The sequence below is a fragment of the Salvelinus sp. IW2-2015 genome, linkage group LG36 (genome assembly GCF_002910315.2).
Source record: "Salvelinus sp. IW2-2015 linkage group LG36, ASM291031v2, whole genome shotgun sequence".
In the NCBI taxonomy this organism is placed as follows: Eukaryota; Metazoa; Chordata; class Actinopteri; order Salmoniformes; family Salmonidae; genus Salvelinus; species Salvelinus sp. IW2-2015.
In genome coordinates, this window is record NC_036875.1 from 27303461 (window position 1) to 27319417 (window position 15957).

The 15957-nt window shown below is 43.0% G+C and overlaps 1 protein-coding gene across 1 annotated transcript; it reads left to right on the forward strand.

Moving 5' to 3' along the window:
- Positions 1 to 11523: 11523 nt before the first annotated feature.
- On the forward strand, positions 11524 to 13164 carry LOC111959318 (BTB/POZ domain-containing protein KCTD4). The gene has a single exon (XM_023980818.2). The coding sequence runs from the start codon at positions 11536 to 11538 to the stop codon at positions 12457 to 12459; it is 924 nt and encodes a 307-aa protein (XP_023836586.1). The 5' UTR covers positions 11524 to 11535; the 3' UTR covers positions 12460 to 13164.
- Positions 13165 to 15957: the final 2793 nt, after the last annotated feature.

Sequence of the window (15957 nt, forward strand, 5' to 3'; positions counted from 1 at the left end):
GTCATTTGGATTTTTACGAATTATCTTTGACAGACAGGGTCCTGAAAAAGGGATGTTTCTTTTTTTGCTGAGTTTATATGCAGCTCTTTAGTATGTAGTCTGATGTCTCTCCTGTTTGCAGTTACTATTAGCAACTTGTTTTTCAATTAAAATGCCTGACTTAATGCATCAACAGTCACAGTATTGTAGAAATTGTTTTTATTTCTTTTTTTAAATTTATATTAATGAGTATGTAAAACAAATAATTAAGTTGAGTTGTTATAGAATTAATTGAAATGTATTTAACGTAACTTTTGACACACAACTTTAATTCATATTGGGAAATCGACCATGTGAATGGCATTTGACTGGCCAGTTCATTCAGCATCTTCATGAATGATATCGCCACGCAGGTTACACAGGGCAGCACAGATTCAAAGTATTTTGTCCATTTTAGATGAGAGGTTGATTGGCAGTGTCTGTGAGATGATTCTAAACCGTTTGAGCCTTTGAATTATGCGTTCCATATGAACCCTCATGTTAGCTATCCATCTTGTACATGTGCTGTCCTCTTACAGCTGTGCGTCTCTTTTTGTGAAAGCTGGAATTGTTAATTTGACCTTCCTCTCATGTAGCAGATCAAGGATTGTGAAGCACCGGTCAGCCATGACCTCATTTGATTTTTGCATTTGATTTAACTTCACTAGGGTAGGGGGCAGCATTTGTAATTTTGGATGAAAAGTGTGCCCAAATGAACCTGCCTGCTACTCAGCCATAAAAGCTAGAATATGCATATAATTAGTAGATTTGAATAGAAAACACTATGAAGTTTCTAAAACTGTTTGAATGATGTCTGTGAGTATAACAGAACTCATATGGCAGGCAAAAACCTGAGAAAAAATCCAACCAGGAAGTGGGAAATCTGAGGTTTGTAGTTTTTCAACTCATTGCCTATCGAATATACAGTGTCTATGGGGTCATATTGCACTTCCCAAGGCTTCCACTAGATGTCAACAGTCTTTAGAACCTTGTTTGAGGCTTCTACTGTGAGGTGGGGGCGAATGAGAGGGGATTGAGTAAGGTCTCTCCCAGAGTGCCATGAGCTGACCACGTGCGTTCACGTGAGAGATAGCTTGCGTTCCATTGCAATTCTAAAGACAAAGGAATTCTCCGGTTGGAACATTATTGAAGATTTATGTTAAAAACATCCTAAAGATTGATTCTATACATCGTTTAACGGACTGTAACGGAACTTTTTGATTTTTCGTCTGCACCTAGTAATCGCGCCTCATGAATTTTCATTACTGGGCTAAACGCGCGAACAAAAAGGAGGTACTTGGACATAAATTATGGACTTTATCGAACAAATCAAACATTTATTGTGGAACTGGGATTCCTGGGAGTGCATTCTGATGAAGATAATCAAATGTAAGTGAATATTTATAATGCTATTTCTGACTTCTGTTGACTACACAACATGGCGGATATCTGTATGGCTTGGTTTTGTGTCTGAGCGCTGTACTCAGATTATTGCATGGTGTACTTTTTCCCGTAAAGTTTTTTTGAAATCTGACACAGCGGTTGCATTAAGGAGAAGTTTATCTAAAGTTCCATGTTTAATACTTGTATCTTTTAGCAATGTTTATTATGAGTATTTCTGTAAATTGATGTGGCTCTCTGCAAAATCGCCGGATGTTTTGGAACTACTGAACATAACGCACCAATGTAAACTGAGATTTTTGGATATAAATATGAACTTTACCGAACAAAACATACATGTATTGTGTAACATGAAGTCCTATGAGTGTCATCTGATGAAGATCATCAAAGGTTAGTGATTCATTTTATCTCTATTTCTGCTTTTTGTGACTCCTCTCTTTGGCTGGAAAAATGGCTGTGTTTTTCTGTGACTTAGCTCTGACCTAACATAATTGTTTGGTGTGCTTTCATCGTAAAGCCTTTTTGAAATCGGACACTGTGGCTGGATTTACAACAAGTGTATCTTTAAAATGGTGTAAAATACTTGTATGTTTGAGGAATTCTAATTATGGGATTTCTGTGGTTTTGAATTTGGCGCCCTGCAGTTTCACTGGCTGTTGACGAGGCTAGCGTCCCACATACCCTAGTGAGGTTAACCTTTAAATAAATAAGGCAAGTCAGTTAACTTCTCTGGGATAGGTGGGACGGTAGCGTGCCACTTGGCCAAAATTCAGAAAAAATTTAGCGCGCCAAATTCAAGTATATTACTATAAAAATCAATCTTTCATGAAATCACACATGATAGACACCAAATTAAAGCTACACATGTTGTGAATCCAGCCAACATGTCTGATTTCAAAAAGGATTTACGGGGAAAGCACACCAAACAATTATGTTAGCTCAGTACATAGCCACAGAAAAACACAGCCATTTTCCCAGCAAAAGAGAGAAGTCACAAAAAGCAGAAATATAGATAAAATTAATCAATAACCTTTGATGATCTTCATCAGATGACACTCATAGGACATCATGTTACACAAGTTTTGTTCGATAATGTGCATATTTATATCCACAAATCTCGGTTTACATTGGCGCCATGTTCAGAAATGCCTCCAAAATATCCGGAGTAATTGCAGAGAGCCACGTCAAATAACAGAAATACTCATCATAAACTTTGATGAAAGATACATGTTTTACACAGAATTAAAGGTACACTTGTTCTTAATGCAACCGCTGTCAGATTTAAAAAAAACTTTACGTAAAAAGCACACCATGCAATAATCTGAGACTGCGCTCAGATTTAACAAAATTTCTCCGCCATGTTGGAGTCAACAGAAATATGAAATTACATCATAAATATTCCCTTACTTTTGATTATGTTCATCAGAATGCACTGCCAGGAATCCTAGTTCCACAATAAATCGTTGTTTTGTTCGATAATGTCCATTACTTATCTCCAATTAGCTACTTTTGCTAGCATGTGTAGTACATGTGTCCAAACGCTCGAGCAGATGCAGGCAAACGTCGGACGAAAACTTCAAAAAGTTATATTACAAGTCTGAATAAACTGGTCAAACTTAGTAGAGAATCAATCTTCAGGATGTTGTTATCATATATATCGAATAACGTTCCAACCGGAGCATTTCTTCATGTCTGTATAAGTAATGGAACGGAAGGCGATATCATCAGGAAAGCGCGTGAGCAAGAACTGGCAATCTGCCAGACCAATGACTGAAACACCTCCCATCCGGCCCCACATCACACTAGAGGCTTCATTCAGCGTTCTACAGACTGTTGACATCTAGTGGAAGGCGCAGGAAGTGCAAACAGATCCATATATTACAGGGAATTGAATAGGCGATGACTTTAACATTGACCAGTCTCAGAATTCTCACTTCCTGTTTGGATTTCTTTGCCTGCCATATGAGTTCTGTTATACTCACAGACATCATTCAAACAGTTTTAGAAACTTCAGAGTGTTTTCTATCCAATAGTAATAATAATAAGCATATATTAGTATCTGGGACAGAGTAGGAGGTAGTTCACTATGGGCATGCAATTCATTCAAAAGTGAAAATGCTGCCCCCTATATCAAAGAAGTTAAGAACAAATACTTATTTACAATGACGGCCTACCCCGGCCAAACACTAACCCAGATGATGCTGGGACAATTGTGCACAGCCCTATGGGACTCCCAATCACGGCCGGTTGTGATACAGCCTGGAATCGAACCAGAGTCTGTAGTGACGCCTGTAGCACTGAGATGCAGTGCCTTAGACCGCTGCGCCACTCTGGAGCCCCCTCATCACTTGGACAGAGGTACTCCAGGAACCCAGAATCTCCATACGCTGAGGAGATGAACATCACTCGACCACAAGGTGCAATGGACACCAGGTACTTGATAGTGCTCTGGGCGTAGTAATTTTCTGAATGACTCCCCCCTTGAATGCAGATTCTTGCACTTCCTAAAGAGTTTTCTGAGCAGTCAATAATGCAGGTTGTTCCTGGGTAGTGGTCCTTAAAACATTGGGGAATTGTAGCACATATGGTCTCCCTTGGCAGCCATGGAATGTACTCCCTCAGATTCTCTTCCATCATGTCAATCCAATAACTAATCACAAAAAAATTCTAGGTTACCCCAAACTTTTGAACGGTAGTGTACATCTCGTGTCTGAGCCGTTGAATTGCGACTTCACTTTGTCTCTGTACTGACATTTTGCCTGTTTGATTGCCGCACGGAGGGAATAACTACACTGGTTCGTATTCAACTATATTCCCAGTCAACTTGCCATGGTTAAATACGGTGGTTTGCGCTTTCAGTTTTGTGTGAATGCTGCAATCTATCTACAGCTTCTGGTTTGGGTAGGTTTTAATATTCACCGTTGGAGCAACATCCCCTATACACTTCCTGATGAACTCAGTCACCGTGTCCGTGTATGCGTCAATGTTAAGCGTAAATGTTATTCTCAGAGGCTTATCCCAGTCCCCGTTATCAAAACAATCTTGAAGAATGGATTCCGAATGGTCAGACCAGCGTTGAATAGACCTTAGCACGGGTACTTCCTGTTTGAGTTTCTGCCTATAGGAAGGGAGGAGCAAAATGGAGTCGTGATCTGATTTGCCAAAGGGAGGGCCTTGAAGGCATCTCGAAAAGGCGAGTAGCAATGATCTAGTGTTTTCCCTAAACGAGTATTACAGTCAATGTGTTTATAGAACTTCGGTAGCATTTTCCTCAAATTTGCTTTGTTAAAATCCCCAGCTACCATAAATGCGGCCTCCGGATATGGCTTCCAGTTTGCATAAAGTCCAGTGTAGTTCCTTGAGGGGTCGTTGTGGTATCGGCTTGAGGGGGAATATACACGGCTGTGACTATAACCGAAGACAATTCTCTTGGGAAGTAATACGGTCGGCATTTGATTGTGAGGTATTCTAGGTCGGGTGAACAAAAGGACTTGAATTTCTGCATGTTATCACAATCACACCATGAGATGTTAATCATGAAGCATACACCCCCGCCTTTCTTCTTCCCGGAGAGTTTTTTTTATACCTGTCTGCATGATGAACTGAGAACACAGCCGGCTGAATGGACGGGGACAGTATATCCCAAGAGAGCCATGATTCTGTGAAACAGAGTATGTTACAGTCCCTGATGTCGCTCTGAAAGGAGATCGCCCTGAGCTCGTCTACTTTATTGTCCAGAGACTGAACATTAGCGAGTAATATACTCGGAAGCGGTGGATGGTGTGCCCGCCTCCTGAGTCGGACTAGAAGTCCATCCCGAATACGTCTTTTCCGCCGACAGCGACTTGGAGCAGCCTCTCCCCCGATTGCTCAGTTTGGCCGGGCGGCCAGCTTTAGGAAGAGTCTTGCTGGTTCCAAACTTCTTCTATTTAAGAATGATGGAGGCCACTGTGTTCTTGGAGACCTTCAAAGCTGCAGAAATGTTTTGGTACCCTTCCCCAGATCTGCGCCTCGACACAATCCTGTCTCGGAGCTCTACGGACAATCCCTTCGACAATCCCATGGCTTTGTTTTTGCTCTGACATGCACTGTCAGCTGTGGGACCTTATATAAACAGGTGTGTGCCTTTCCAAATCATGTCCAATCAATTTAATTTACCACAGGTGAACTCCAATCAAGTTGTAGAAACATCTCAAGAATGATCAATGGAAACAGGATGCACCTGAGCTCAATTTTGAGTCTCATAGCAAATACTTTTGTAAATAAGGTATCGTTTTTTTATTTGTAATACATTTGTAATACATTTCTAAAAACCTGTTTTTGCTTTGTCATTATAGAGTGGTGTGTGTAGATTAATGAGGAAAAAATCTAATTTAATACATTTTAGAATAAGGCTGTAACGTAACAAAATGTGGAAAAGGTCAAAGAGTCTGAATACTTTCCAAATGCTGCCAAAATTATAATATTTGGTTATTCTGTCTGTGCCACTTGACTAAATCAACACAGAAAGAGGTGAAATAGGTGGCACCACCCGAGCTGAGTACTCCACAGCCAACACTCCAAAACTCCACTCATCAACTGCCATTGGAATGCTCATCAACAGCTTGACATTTCAAACTGTAGTGATTCCTCTGTTTGGGTTTTTCTTTGTCATGAAGTGTGTGTGTGTGTATGTGTGTGTGTGTGTGTGTGTGTGTAACAAGGGGGCGGGGATAGGTTCACAAGATGGTATGACACACTTTCATACAGAGATAAGGAGATGGATACATTCTGTCGAGACTTCGCCCAACACACGTTCAAGAACAGCCAACAGCCACTGAAGTCCAGTTGGTGTCCGTTGGCGTTAGTTGGCTAAACTCATGTTTTGTTCTACTGAAACAAAATGTCCAGTTTTCGTTTGCTGGTGCAGTTAAAAATCTGCAACTTTTACCAGGTGGCTCCGGATAAATCACTTTACAGTCAAATGTCACAGATCTCACTCACTCACTAATATCCATTACTCACTGTTTTCACAAATGGACACAATTATGTGCAATTACTGCATGATAAGTGCTGGAACACTTGTCGGTGCATCTCCATAAACACACCTACACACAAACGCATTTTTCAACTTCAGAGCAGCCTGCCTCCAACTATCCTGCTAGTTACCCACAGTGGCTAGGGTCACCTGGGTCAGGGTCATATAGGAGAGAATAGTATAGATCTCCTCTAAAGGCTCACTCTTATTTTCACTCTCTTCCCATCTTCTCCCTCTCTCAAGGCTCCCCCTCTCCTTTTCCATCCTTTCTTTTCCTGTCTTTTGTCTCTAAATCTATCCCCCTCTCACTAGACTGCTCATGCCTCTTCTCATGTAGGATTGTTCAAGACTGGGAGTGTTACGGATTTATGTCAGTTTAGCGTGGAAGGACATTGGTATGTAGGAGAGCAAAGCTGCACATGCAGAGATGGAAAGAGGGATGAAGTGGAGCAGAAAGAAAGGAGATCAGAATGAGAGGAGGAGTAGGAGTAGGAAGACTCAGTGAGGTGGAATTGCCACAGCACTTGTTGCTACAGGCTGCCGAGCAAAGAGGGAGAGGAACGTGAGGAGAGAGAAGAGGGAGAGGAACAGGAGGAGGGAGAAAGAGGGAAAGAGAAGAAGCTTCCGCTCCCTCCCTCATCTTCTCCCACAATCTCTAACCTCTTATCTGCTCCAAGGACCTTCCTTAAAGCGCACGCACACACACACACACACACACACACACACACACACACACACACACACACAACACACAACACACAACACACAACACACACAACACACACACACACACACACACACACACACTGCCCCCACTCCCACCACAACCTAATACTTATCCCAGACACCTCCCTCTCTGTATCTGAATATTCCAGAAGAGAATGAATGTGTAGCCTTCAGATTTCTCAAGCCTCTGGTGATTCAGATAGACTACCAAAAACCATCAGATAGAAAAGTGTCTCAAAGGAATATGTTGAAAACTGGCAAAGGTGATAGTCAGATGATTGCGGTATTTATCCTTGAGGTGACAAGAAAAGAGATAGAGGAAACCTGTTGACTAGATGACTACTACCATCAGCCTGCGTACAGGAATAAGAGACAGCCTTATGATCTCTCAGATTACACAGTAGTGTCTAACCTGAACCCTAACCTGCACCTGCTCATAATTACATTTACATTTACATTTTAGTCATTTAGCAGACGCTCTTATCCAGAGCGACTTACAGTAGAGTGCATACATTTTATTACATTTTTTTTTTTTTTACTTTTTTTTTTAACATACTGAGACAAGGATATCCCTACCGGCCAAACCCTCCCTACCGGCCAAACCCTCCCTAACCCGGACGACGCTATGCCAATTGTGCGTCGCCCCACGGATCTCCCGGTTGCGGCCGGCTGCGACAGAGCCTGGGCGCGAACCCAGCCCAGCCTGGGCGCGAACCCAGAGACTCTGGTGGCGCAGCTAGCACTGCGATGCAGTGCCCTAGACCACTGCGCCTAGACCACTGCGCCACCCGGGAGATCTAATTCAGTTTAAATGTTGTTTTATTTAAACAGGGAATCCCATTGAGACCAAGGCCTCTTTTACAAAGGAGTCTGCACACAATCATACAAATTCCAAATATTTACAATTCCAACACAATAAAAACATTTTAAAAACAACTTAAGAAAAGTAACTTACAAAACACCATCTTGAAGAAGAAAAAAAACATTAAAAAGCGGCACCAAAACATCCGTGTTCTGGAGATCGTTACACAAGGTGCAAAACCCCCCCGCAGATCTAGCTAACTCAGTGGAGACCAAAGGGAGTTATCCATCCCTGTGATCGGGTCTTGTCTGGTGACTCGTTTGTAATTTAACAATGAAGTAAGGTATGGCAGAAGTTTGCACAAGAGTGATTTATAAACTAAAAGAGAGAAGTGCACTGATCTACGAGACTTTGAGAGGGTCAGCCTACTTCCTGATAAAGAACGTAGTGATATGTACTGAACCTATCGCCCATAATAAGAGTATGCTCTTATAAACTGTGTCCAATTGCTTCAATAGTGGCAGCTGCATTCATACAGACAATGTCGCCATAGTCTAAAGCCGGAATGAATGTCGACTGAATTATTGGTTTTCTGCTATTTAACGAAAGGCATGCCCTATTTCTAAAGGAAACCCATCTTAATTCTTAATTTCTCAACTAACTCATCAATATGCTTTTTGAAAGATGGCTTTTCGTCAATTCAGATATTCATGAGCGGGGACATGATCAATGTGGGCACCATCCAATGTACATATGCTTTTTGGAAAATAACAGTTTTACCTGCATTAAGTACCAATTTCAGTTCAACAAAGATGTTAGCCATATTGCATTTTTTTGTTCTATTGACAACCCACACAACACTATCTTACTATCCTACACAACACAGCCTTGGGAGAGCAGCACTATTCTTAAGGCTGTAATGTCTCTCAATAGTGGAAGAGATGTAGGGTGACTGCATGCACAAAGCGATCTCTCTGTAAATACACTATCTATAAATGATTGGGGGGGGTACTCAGAAGAGGGAAGAGAAGACATCTTTATCAACAATCTGCTGTGAAGGGCTATTAATTTACTCCATTACCTGTATCAAAGATACTAGACAACATTTTCAGCACCCTAGGAGATGTTTCCTAAAAAATAGCCAACATCAGAGCGTGTTTGACATAGAGAGAACCCATGTGACTGACAGAGTTTGAACCCAGGTTGTCTGTACATATCTAAACCGTGTTAGCCTGCTGAACTAAAGCCTAGGCATTAGCTTGGGGAGCTTAACGCAAGTCTACAGGTCTCAGGCAAGGCTACCTTACCACCTCCGCTACACACACACACACCACATCTATGTTCCTCAAGTTTACAGGTCTCAGGCAAGGCTACCTTACCACCTCCCCTACACACACACACACCTCATACACCACATCTATGTTCCTCAAGGCTACTGTTGCTATGCGAGCTTCACTGCAGTTTGTGTTACAGCTCTGTCTTGGCCAGTAACATTATGAATAATTCAATATCTTTAATGAAAAGAGACAAAGTGATTTTACTGATGGGACAATACCGTTCTCAGTACTTTCTGAGGAAAAAAAGAAAAAGAAATGAAATAGATTCCGACATGAAGTTGAACAATTATCCAGGGTAACAATGGTGTGAAAGGGCTGGGAAGGAAAGCAGTTCACCCACCCACCATCTCTTCTCTGCTGTTCTTCCATTCGCTGTTCCACTGTCTCATTTGCAATTCTAATACAGGGATGATTCCACTAATCATATTATGATTAAAAAGCACCACGGTACGGTAGAGCCGCCTCGTTGATCGCCGACGTGCCACTCAGACGTCACCATGGTGAGCTGTCGCACCGGAAATGAAATGAATGGAAAGGGTTGTCAGACTGTCACACTGATTGTCCACAGGTACGTTCATTGAAGGGGACGGGTGAATGGAAGTCGGGCCTCCACTTCTGGAGATAAGACAGAGGGGATATTCTATTTGATAGGTTGTGTCTCTATCAAGGCTGTGTGGGAATGTTCTACACCTGGATTCTGGGGTGATTGCTTGGTTTAATTACAATTTTAACAGCAGCATACACACACCAAAGCCTTCTGTATAACTGTGGACAACACCAGACCAGCTCCATCAAACAGACTTCACACTGAGAAAAGACAACCTAATTACACATCTATCTCACTGTTTACTATAATGACACTTCTGCTCCCAAGGGAGAATGTATGCTAAAGGGAGAGAAGGAGGGGTTGAGAAACATCACTGTCTGTCTGTGACAGCCCATCACCTGCAGGACACTCTCTCACCTCTGGGAGCAAAACTGTCAAACACACACGTCCCTATTTGTTACAATAAGTGTCAGGCGAAGACATTGTCCAGACAGTTTGTCATGGTCAGCCCATGTAGAAAGAAATATTGTACTGTATTATACAGTATTGATTTAAGCTCCTTGCACCATGTTCTGGAGGCTAACAATATGAGTCTATGACTCACCATAATAATACACAAGGCCTTTAAACACATCACAAGCCTCTCTTCCTTATAGAGAAGTAAGAGACATTACCCTCAGTTTAGACCTAATTACCTTCCAGTCAACTTCCAAGGCTGTGGGTGGATACAGGAAGATGTGGACTAATCAAAGATCCTGCAGGCTCAGACCCTGCCTGCCTGCATTCACCAGTAATTAGGCCCACACACACACACACATCTCTGAGGGGTTTACTCTCAGGGAGATCTTAACCAACTGCATGCAATCTTTGAGAGAAATCAGGCATTTGTGTAAATACACTCTCATTTACATAAATACCCACAATCTGCCCACTTATCCCTATCTCTCTATCACACTGCCAGTGAATGTGCCCACCAAGCTGCCAGTAAATGCCCACAAGCTGCCAGTAAATGCCCACCAAGCTGCCAGTAAATGCCACCCTGGACAAAGCTGTAAACATGGTTTGTAGCACACTGCAGAAAGTCTCTACAGCAGAGATACTTACACAACTACAGTCTATCTACACCAACAGGTTCCTAGGATGGGGTTGGGGAGAGAGGTTCCCTGCCACGACAACCTCCTGTGTCTGTGTGTGTGCATATAGGGTGTGTGTGTGTGTGTGTGTGCATATAGGGTGTGTGTGTGTGTTCAGGGGCCTCCTGTTGTCTCACGTGGGGAAGCACAGCTGGGGAGCTTTTTCATCAGCGAGAAAAGAGGGCTAATTACTAAGATTGGGAGAGAGAGAGATGGGTAGAGAGAGAAAGAAGAAAGAGGGAGGCTGGAGGAGAATGAGAAAGGGGGAACGAGAGAAGATGGCGAGAGAAAGGGGACAAGACAAAGGGGAAAGAAAAGAGGGGGTGTAGAGAGTAAGGAGAGAGCGGTAAGGAGAGCACCTGCCACCCTTTCTACTCATCGCTTTCTCTCTCTCCAATGCACACACACTCCCTCTCCTCCCACCCTGTGACAGAGGGTGGCCCCCCTCTTCCTCCAGCATAGATGCAGAGAGAGAGAGAGAGAGAGAAATAGAGAGAGGTAAAAGGGAGGGAGGGATGTAAGAGGGAGGAGAGAAAGGGAGAGGCAGACTCATTATGCTACCAGTGCGCTCTGCGCTCCTCTCTATGCCAGTACCTCTCCGAGTGGCTCCCACACACACACTCACTTTTTACTGCACGCTACACACACTTATCCTGAGGACCGCAGACACAGACAAAGAGACTGTGCGGTTGTTGAGCGGGAGCGGCATGGAATGGAACCTCAGAAGGATGGACAGTGAACTTAGACAGATCAACTCGGACCTGCTGCAGCCCAGTAAGAGCATCAAGAAGCCCTCGTCAGGCACCATCACCCTCAACGTGGGGGGCTTTCTGTATGCCGCGCACCGCACCACTCTTAGCCGCCACCAGGGGTCAGTGTTGGAGGAGCTGGCCAGCGGCAAAAAGACCGTCCAGCACACTGACTCCATGGGCAACCCCTTCATTGACCGTGACGGCCCTGTGTTCCGACACATCCTCAACTTCCTGCGGACCGGAGACCTGCAGCTACCCGACGACTTCCGAGAGGCAGGCCTTCTGAGACGGGAAGCAGAGTTCTACCGCCTCAGCGGATTGGTGGAGGCCATTTTGGAGTGGGAGGAGCTGCGGGCAGTACAGCGGGAGCCCGCCTTCCTGGAGGTGACTGACGAGAGGTCACAGGGCTTCAAGGTGTATTGTAGTGACCCCACTTTCATTGACAAGGTCAAAGGTCGCCTGGTTCAGATCTCAAAGAGCCGGCTGGACGGCTTCCCGGAGGAGTTTGAAGTGTCGTCCAACGTGATCCAGTTCCGCCACTTCATCAAGTCAGAACCGGGCTCCAGGCTGGTGCTGAAGCAGGACAGTACCTTCGTGTGTACTCTGGAGTGTCTGAAGCTAGAGACGGTGATGCTGGCTCTGAAGGCTGGCTTCTCTATCATCACCTCTCTGGACAGCAGCAAGGGATCTGTGGTGGCCGCAGAGGCACTGCACTTTGTCAAGTAAGAGAGGGAAGAGAGGGGAAGAGGGAAAGATGGGGGAGAGGGATCTGGGAGAGAATGGACAGGGAGGTGCAAAGAGAAGGGAAGAGAATGGGGCAGGTAACAGGCAGGTAGAGGGGAACTAGAGGGAGGAGAAAGGTGTCTGATTCCAGATTGACCGCAGGACAGCCCGTTTCTCTTCACTGCTGCAGGACAGAACACACACTCTCAGAGGAACAGTCTCCTACTGGATTGCATCAAGCTGCTTTTTCCATCCTGTCTGCTCCCCCTTCAAACCAGCCTTTGTGTGCACAGTGAGGTATTACAGTGTGTGTGTTCAGTTGCTGTGTTTAGTTGCTGTGTTCTAGTATTTAGTTGTGTGACCAAGCCTTTTTCTGGATCCTGAGGGGAGTGGTAGAGTGGAAGAATGTACTGACTGACCTACTGACGGTTGCTGATTATTGTACAAAAACAATTGTTTTATTCCAGAAACTTCTCACACATAGCCTGACTGGATGAGAGGTGTGCTTTGGAGAAAATATACACGTAGGGTTTAGACCCAAGGGTTCAAATCTAGCATGATGCATGTGCAGTGAAGATTTTCAAATCAGAAAACAACTTTGTGATTGTTTGATCGCCTGTGCAGTGAGTGAGTAAGTAACAATGTGTTCATTTGGATATGTGAATGTTTTGTTTTACACACAATAAAAGTAATGAATATTGTCAGTCATTACATGATTATCTTGTTAAATATTACAGACATATAGCATCTGCAAATTGGTTTGGAATATTTCTTCCACAACACATGGAATTTGTGTTCATTCTATTATATAGTACAAGGGGACTTGGAAATACAGTGCATTCGGAAAGCATTCAGACCCCTTCCTTTTTCCACATTGTGTTACGCTACAGCCTTATTCTAAAATTGCTTAAATTAATTGTTTTCCTCATCAATCTACACATAATACCCCATAATGACAAAGCGAAAACAGGCTTTTAGAAATATTTGTAAATTTATATTAAAAAAACTACAACTTAAATACCTTATTTACAAAAGTATTCAGACTCTTTGCTATGAGACTCAAAATTGAGCTCAGGTGCATTCTATTTCCATTGATCATCCTTGAGATGTTTCTACAACTTGGAGTCCACCTGTGGTAAATTCAATTGATTGGACATTATTTGGAAAGGCACACACCTTTTTATATAAGGTCTCACAGTTGACAGTGCATGTCAGAGCAAAAACTAAGCAATGAGGTCAAAGGAATTGTCCATGGAGCTCAGAGACAGGATTGTGTCGAGGCACAGGTCCAAAAAATGTTTGCAGCATTAAAGCTCCCCAGGAACACAGTGGCCTCCATCATTCTTAAATAAAACACGTTTGGAACCACCCTGACTCTTCCTAGAGCTGGCCCCCCAGCCAAACTGAGCAATCGGGGGTGAAGGGCCTTGGTCAGGGAGGTGACCAAGAACCCGATGGTCACGCTAATAGAGCTCCAAAGTTCCTCTGTGGAGATGGGAGAACCTTCCAGAAGGACAACCATGTCTGCAGCACTATACCAATCAGGCCTTTCTGGAGAAACCTAGTAATAGCTGTGCAGCGACTCTCCCCATCCAACCTGACAGAGTTTGAGAGGATCTGCAGAGAAGAATGGGAGAAACTCCCCAAATACAGGTGTACCAAGCTTGTGGCGTCATACCCAAGAAGACTCTAGGCTGTCATCGCTGCCACAGGCCCTTCAACAAAGTACTGAGTAAAGGCTCTGAATACTTACTGTATGTGAAATTTCAGTTTCTTTAATAAATTTGCAAAGAATTCTAAAAACCTGTTTTTACTTTGTCATTATGGGGTATTTTATGTAGATTGATGAGGGAAAAAACTATTTAAAATCAGTTTTAGAATAAGGCTGTAATGTAACAAAATGTGGAAAAAGTCAAGAGGTCTGAATACTTTCCGAATGCACTGTATTTATTTGCATCAATATTATGACAGCTCATTAATGCAGAAAGATTTTACCATATGGATTTAATAGAACAGACAAGTAATTAATGCTGTAGACGTAGAACTATAATAGAGTTAACTACTTCTACTTTCCTTATTAACTGTAATGTAAGCTTACTGTGTTGGAAAATGCATCAGCGCCCAACAACCCAGAGCAGTTACTTCTAGCCAAACCCTCAGACAGGTTATTACGTCATGTCAAAAACAATGCATATTTATAAGAATCTGAATTTGATCAGAATTCCTATATTAATCTAAGACTCTTGTTTCCCATTTCATGATTTTTATAATCTAACATTTCTTATAGGAAGTGATCACTGGTGAGAAAGATCAGTGACTGACAGTTGCGCTGGTGTGTCTTCTACTCCCCAGAGTTTGGAGACTGGTGATATTTAAAGAAGTGGGTCAGAAAGGCAATTCAATAAACGCTGCTCTCTTCCCTCAAGGTGGACCTCTTTTTAAATCCATGTCTCAATGTTTTACATTTGTAGTACTATCAATTACTTCACTTTCAATTTGGGCCATGTCTACATTTGACAACAAGACTAAACATATTGAATATTTCATTGTGTAGTTATTTTCCAAAACTCTGCAAAAGGGGTTGTTGTTGATCAGTATGTACGTATTGTATTCTATTACATTGTTGTACAGAGCACAAGTGGTAGAGTATGATATGGTGTGTCTCTGCCTAACCAGACACATTCCCTTTAGTTTGGACTTAGAGTTAGGCTACTTGGTAATCCCCTGCCTCCCAGTGCTAATTGCTTTACCATCTTGTAATTAATCTCTGCCAGAACCCTTCTGACACAAGGAAACAGATGGTGCGAGACTAGAACATTAGGAACTAAAATAAGTCAACTCAGTCTATGCTTGAAAAACAGTAGCTGTAGTGTTTAGCACATATGGAGTCGCCCACCTCGATTCAGCCTGTGTCTCAAACACCCCAAAAACCATCTGTTGCAGCCAGGGCTCGAAATTAACATGAGTCATTGGTAGCATTGGTGCTCCCAATTCTTTTAAAGTTAGAAGCACAAGAAAGTCAGCGCCAGATATATTATAGGATTCTAGCTTCTTTTGAAGCACATGTTGTGCTCTAGAATCTAATATTTAACCCTGTAAAAACATTTGTTTATTATAAAAAGCAAAAATATTGATACAAAAACAGTTGTGGTTTCCGCTAATGCAATGCTGCTGATTGTTGGGAACCACCAAGACTCTTCCTAGAGCTGGCCGCCCGGCCAAACTGAGCAATCGGGGGGAAAGGGGCCTTGGTCAGGGAGGTGACCAACAACCTGATGGTCACCCTGACAGAGCTCCAGACTTCCTCTGTGAAGTTGGGAGAACCTTCCAGAAGGACAACCATCTCTGCAGCACTCCACCAATCAGGCCTTTATAGTAGAGTGGCAAGACGGAAGCCACTCCCCAGTAAAAAAGGCAAATGATAGTCCGCTTGGAGTTTGTCAAAAGGCACCTGAAGGACTCTCAAACTCTGGTCTGATGAAATCAAGATTGAACTCTTTG

Bases quoted from the DNA above. Each gene is read 5' to 3' on its own strand.
- LOC111959318 (XM_023980818.2), top strand. From the start codon at position 11,536: ATGCTACCAGTGCGCTCTGCGCTCCTCTCTATGCCAGTACCTCTCCGA.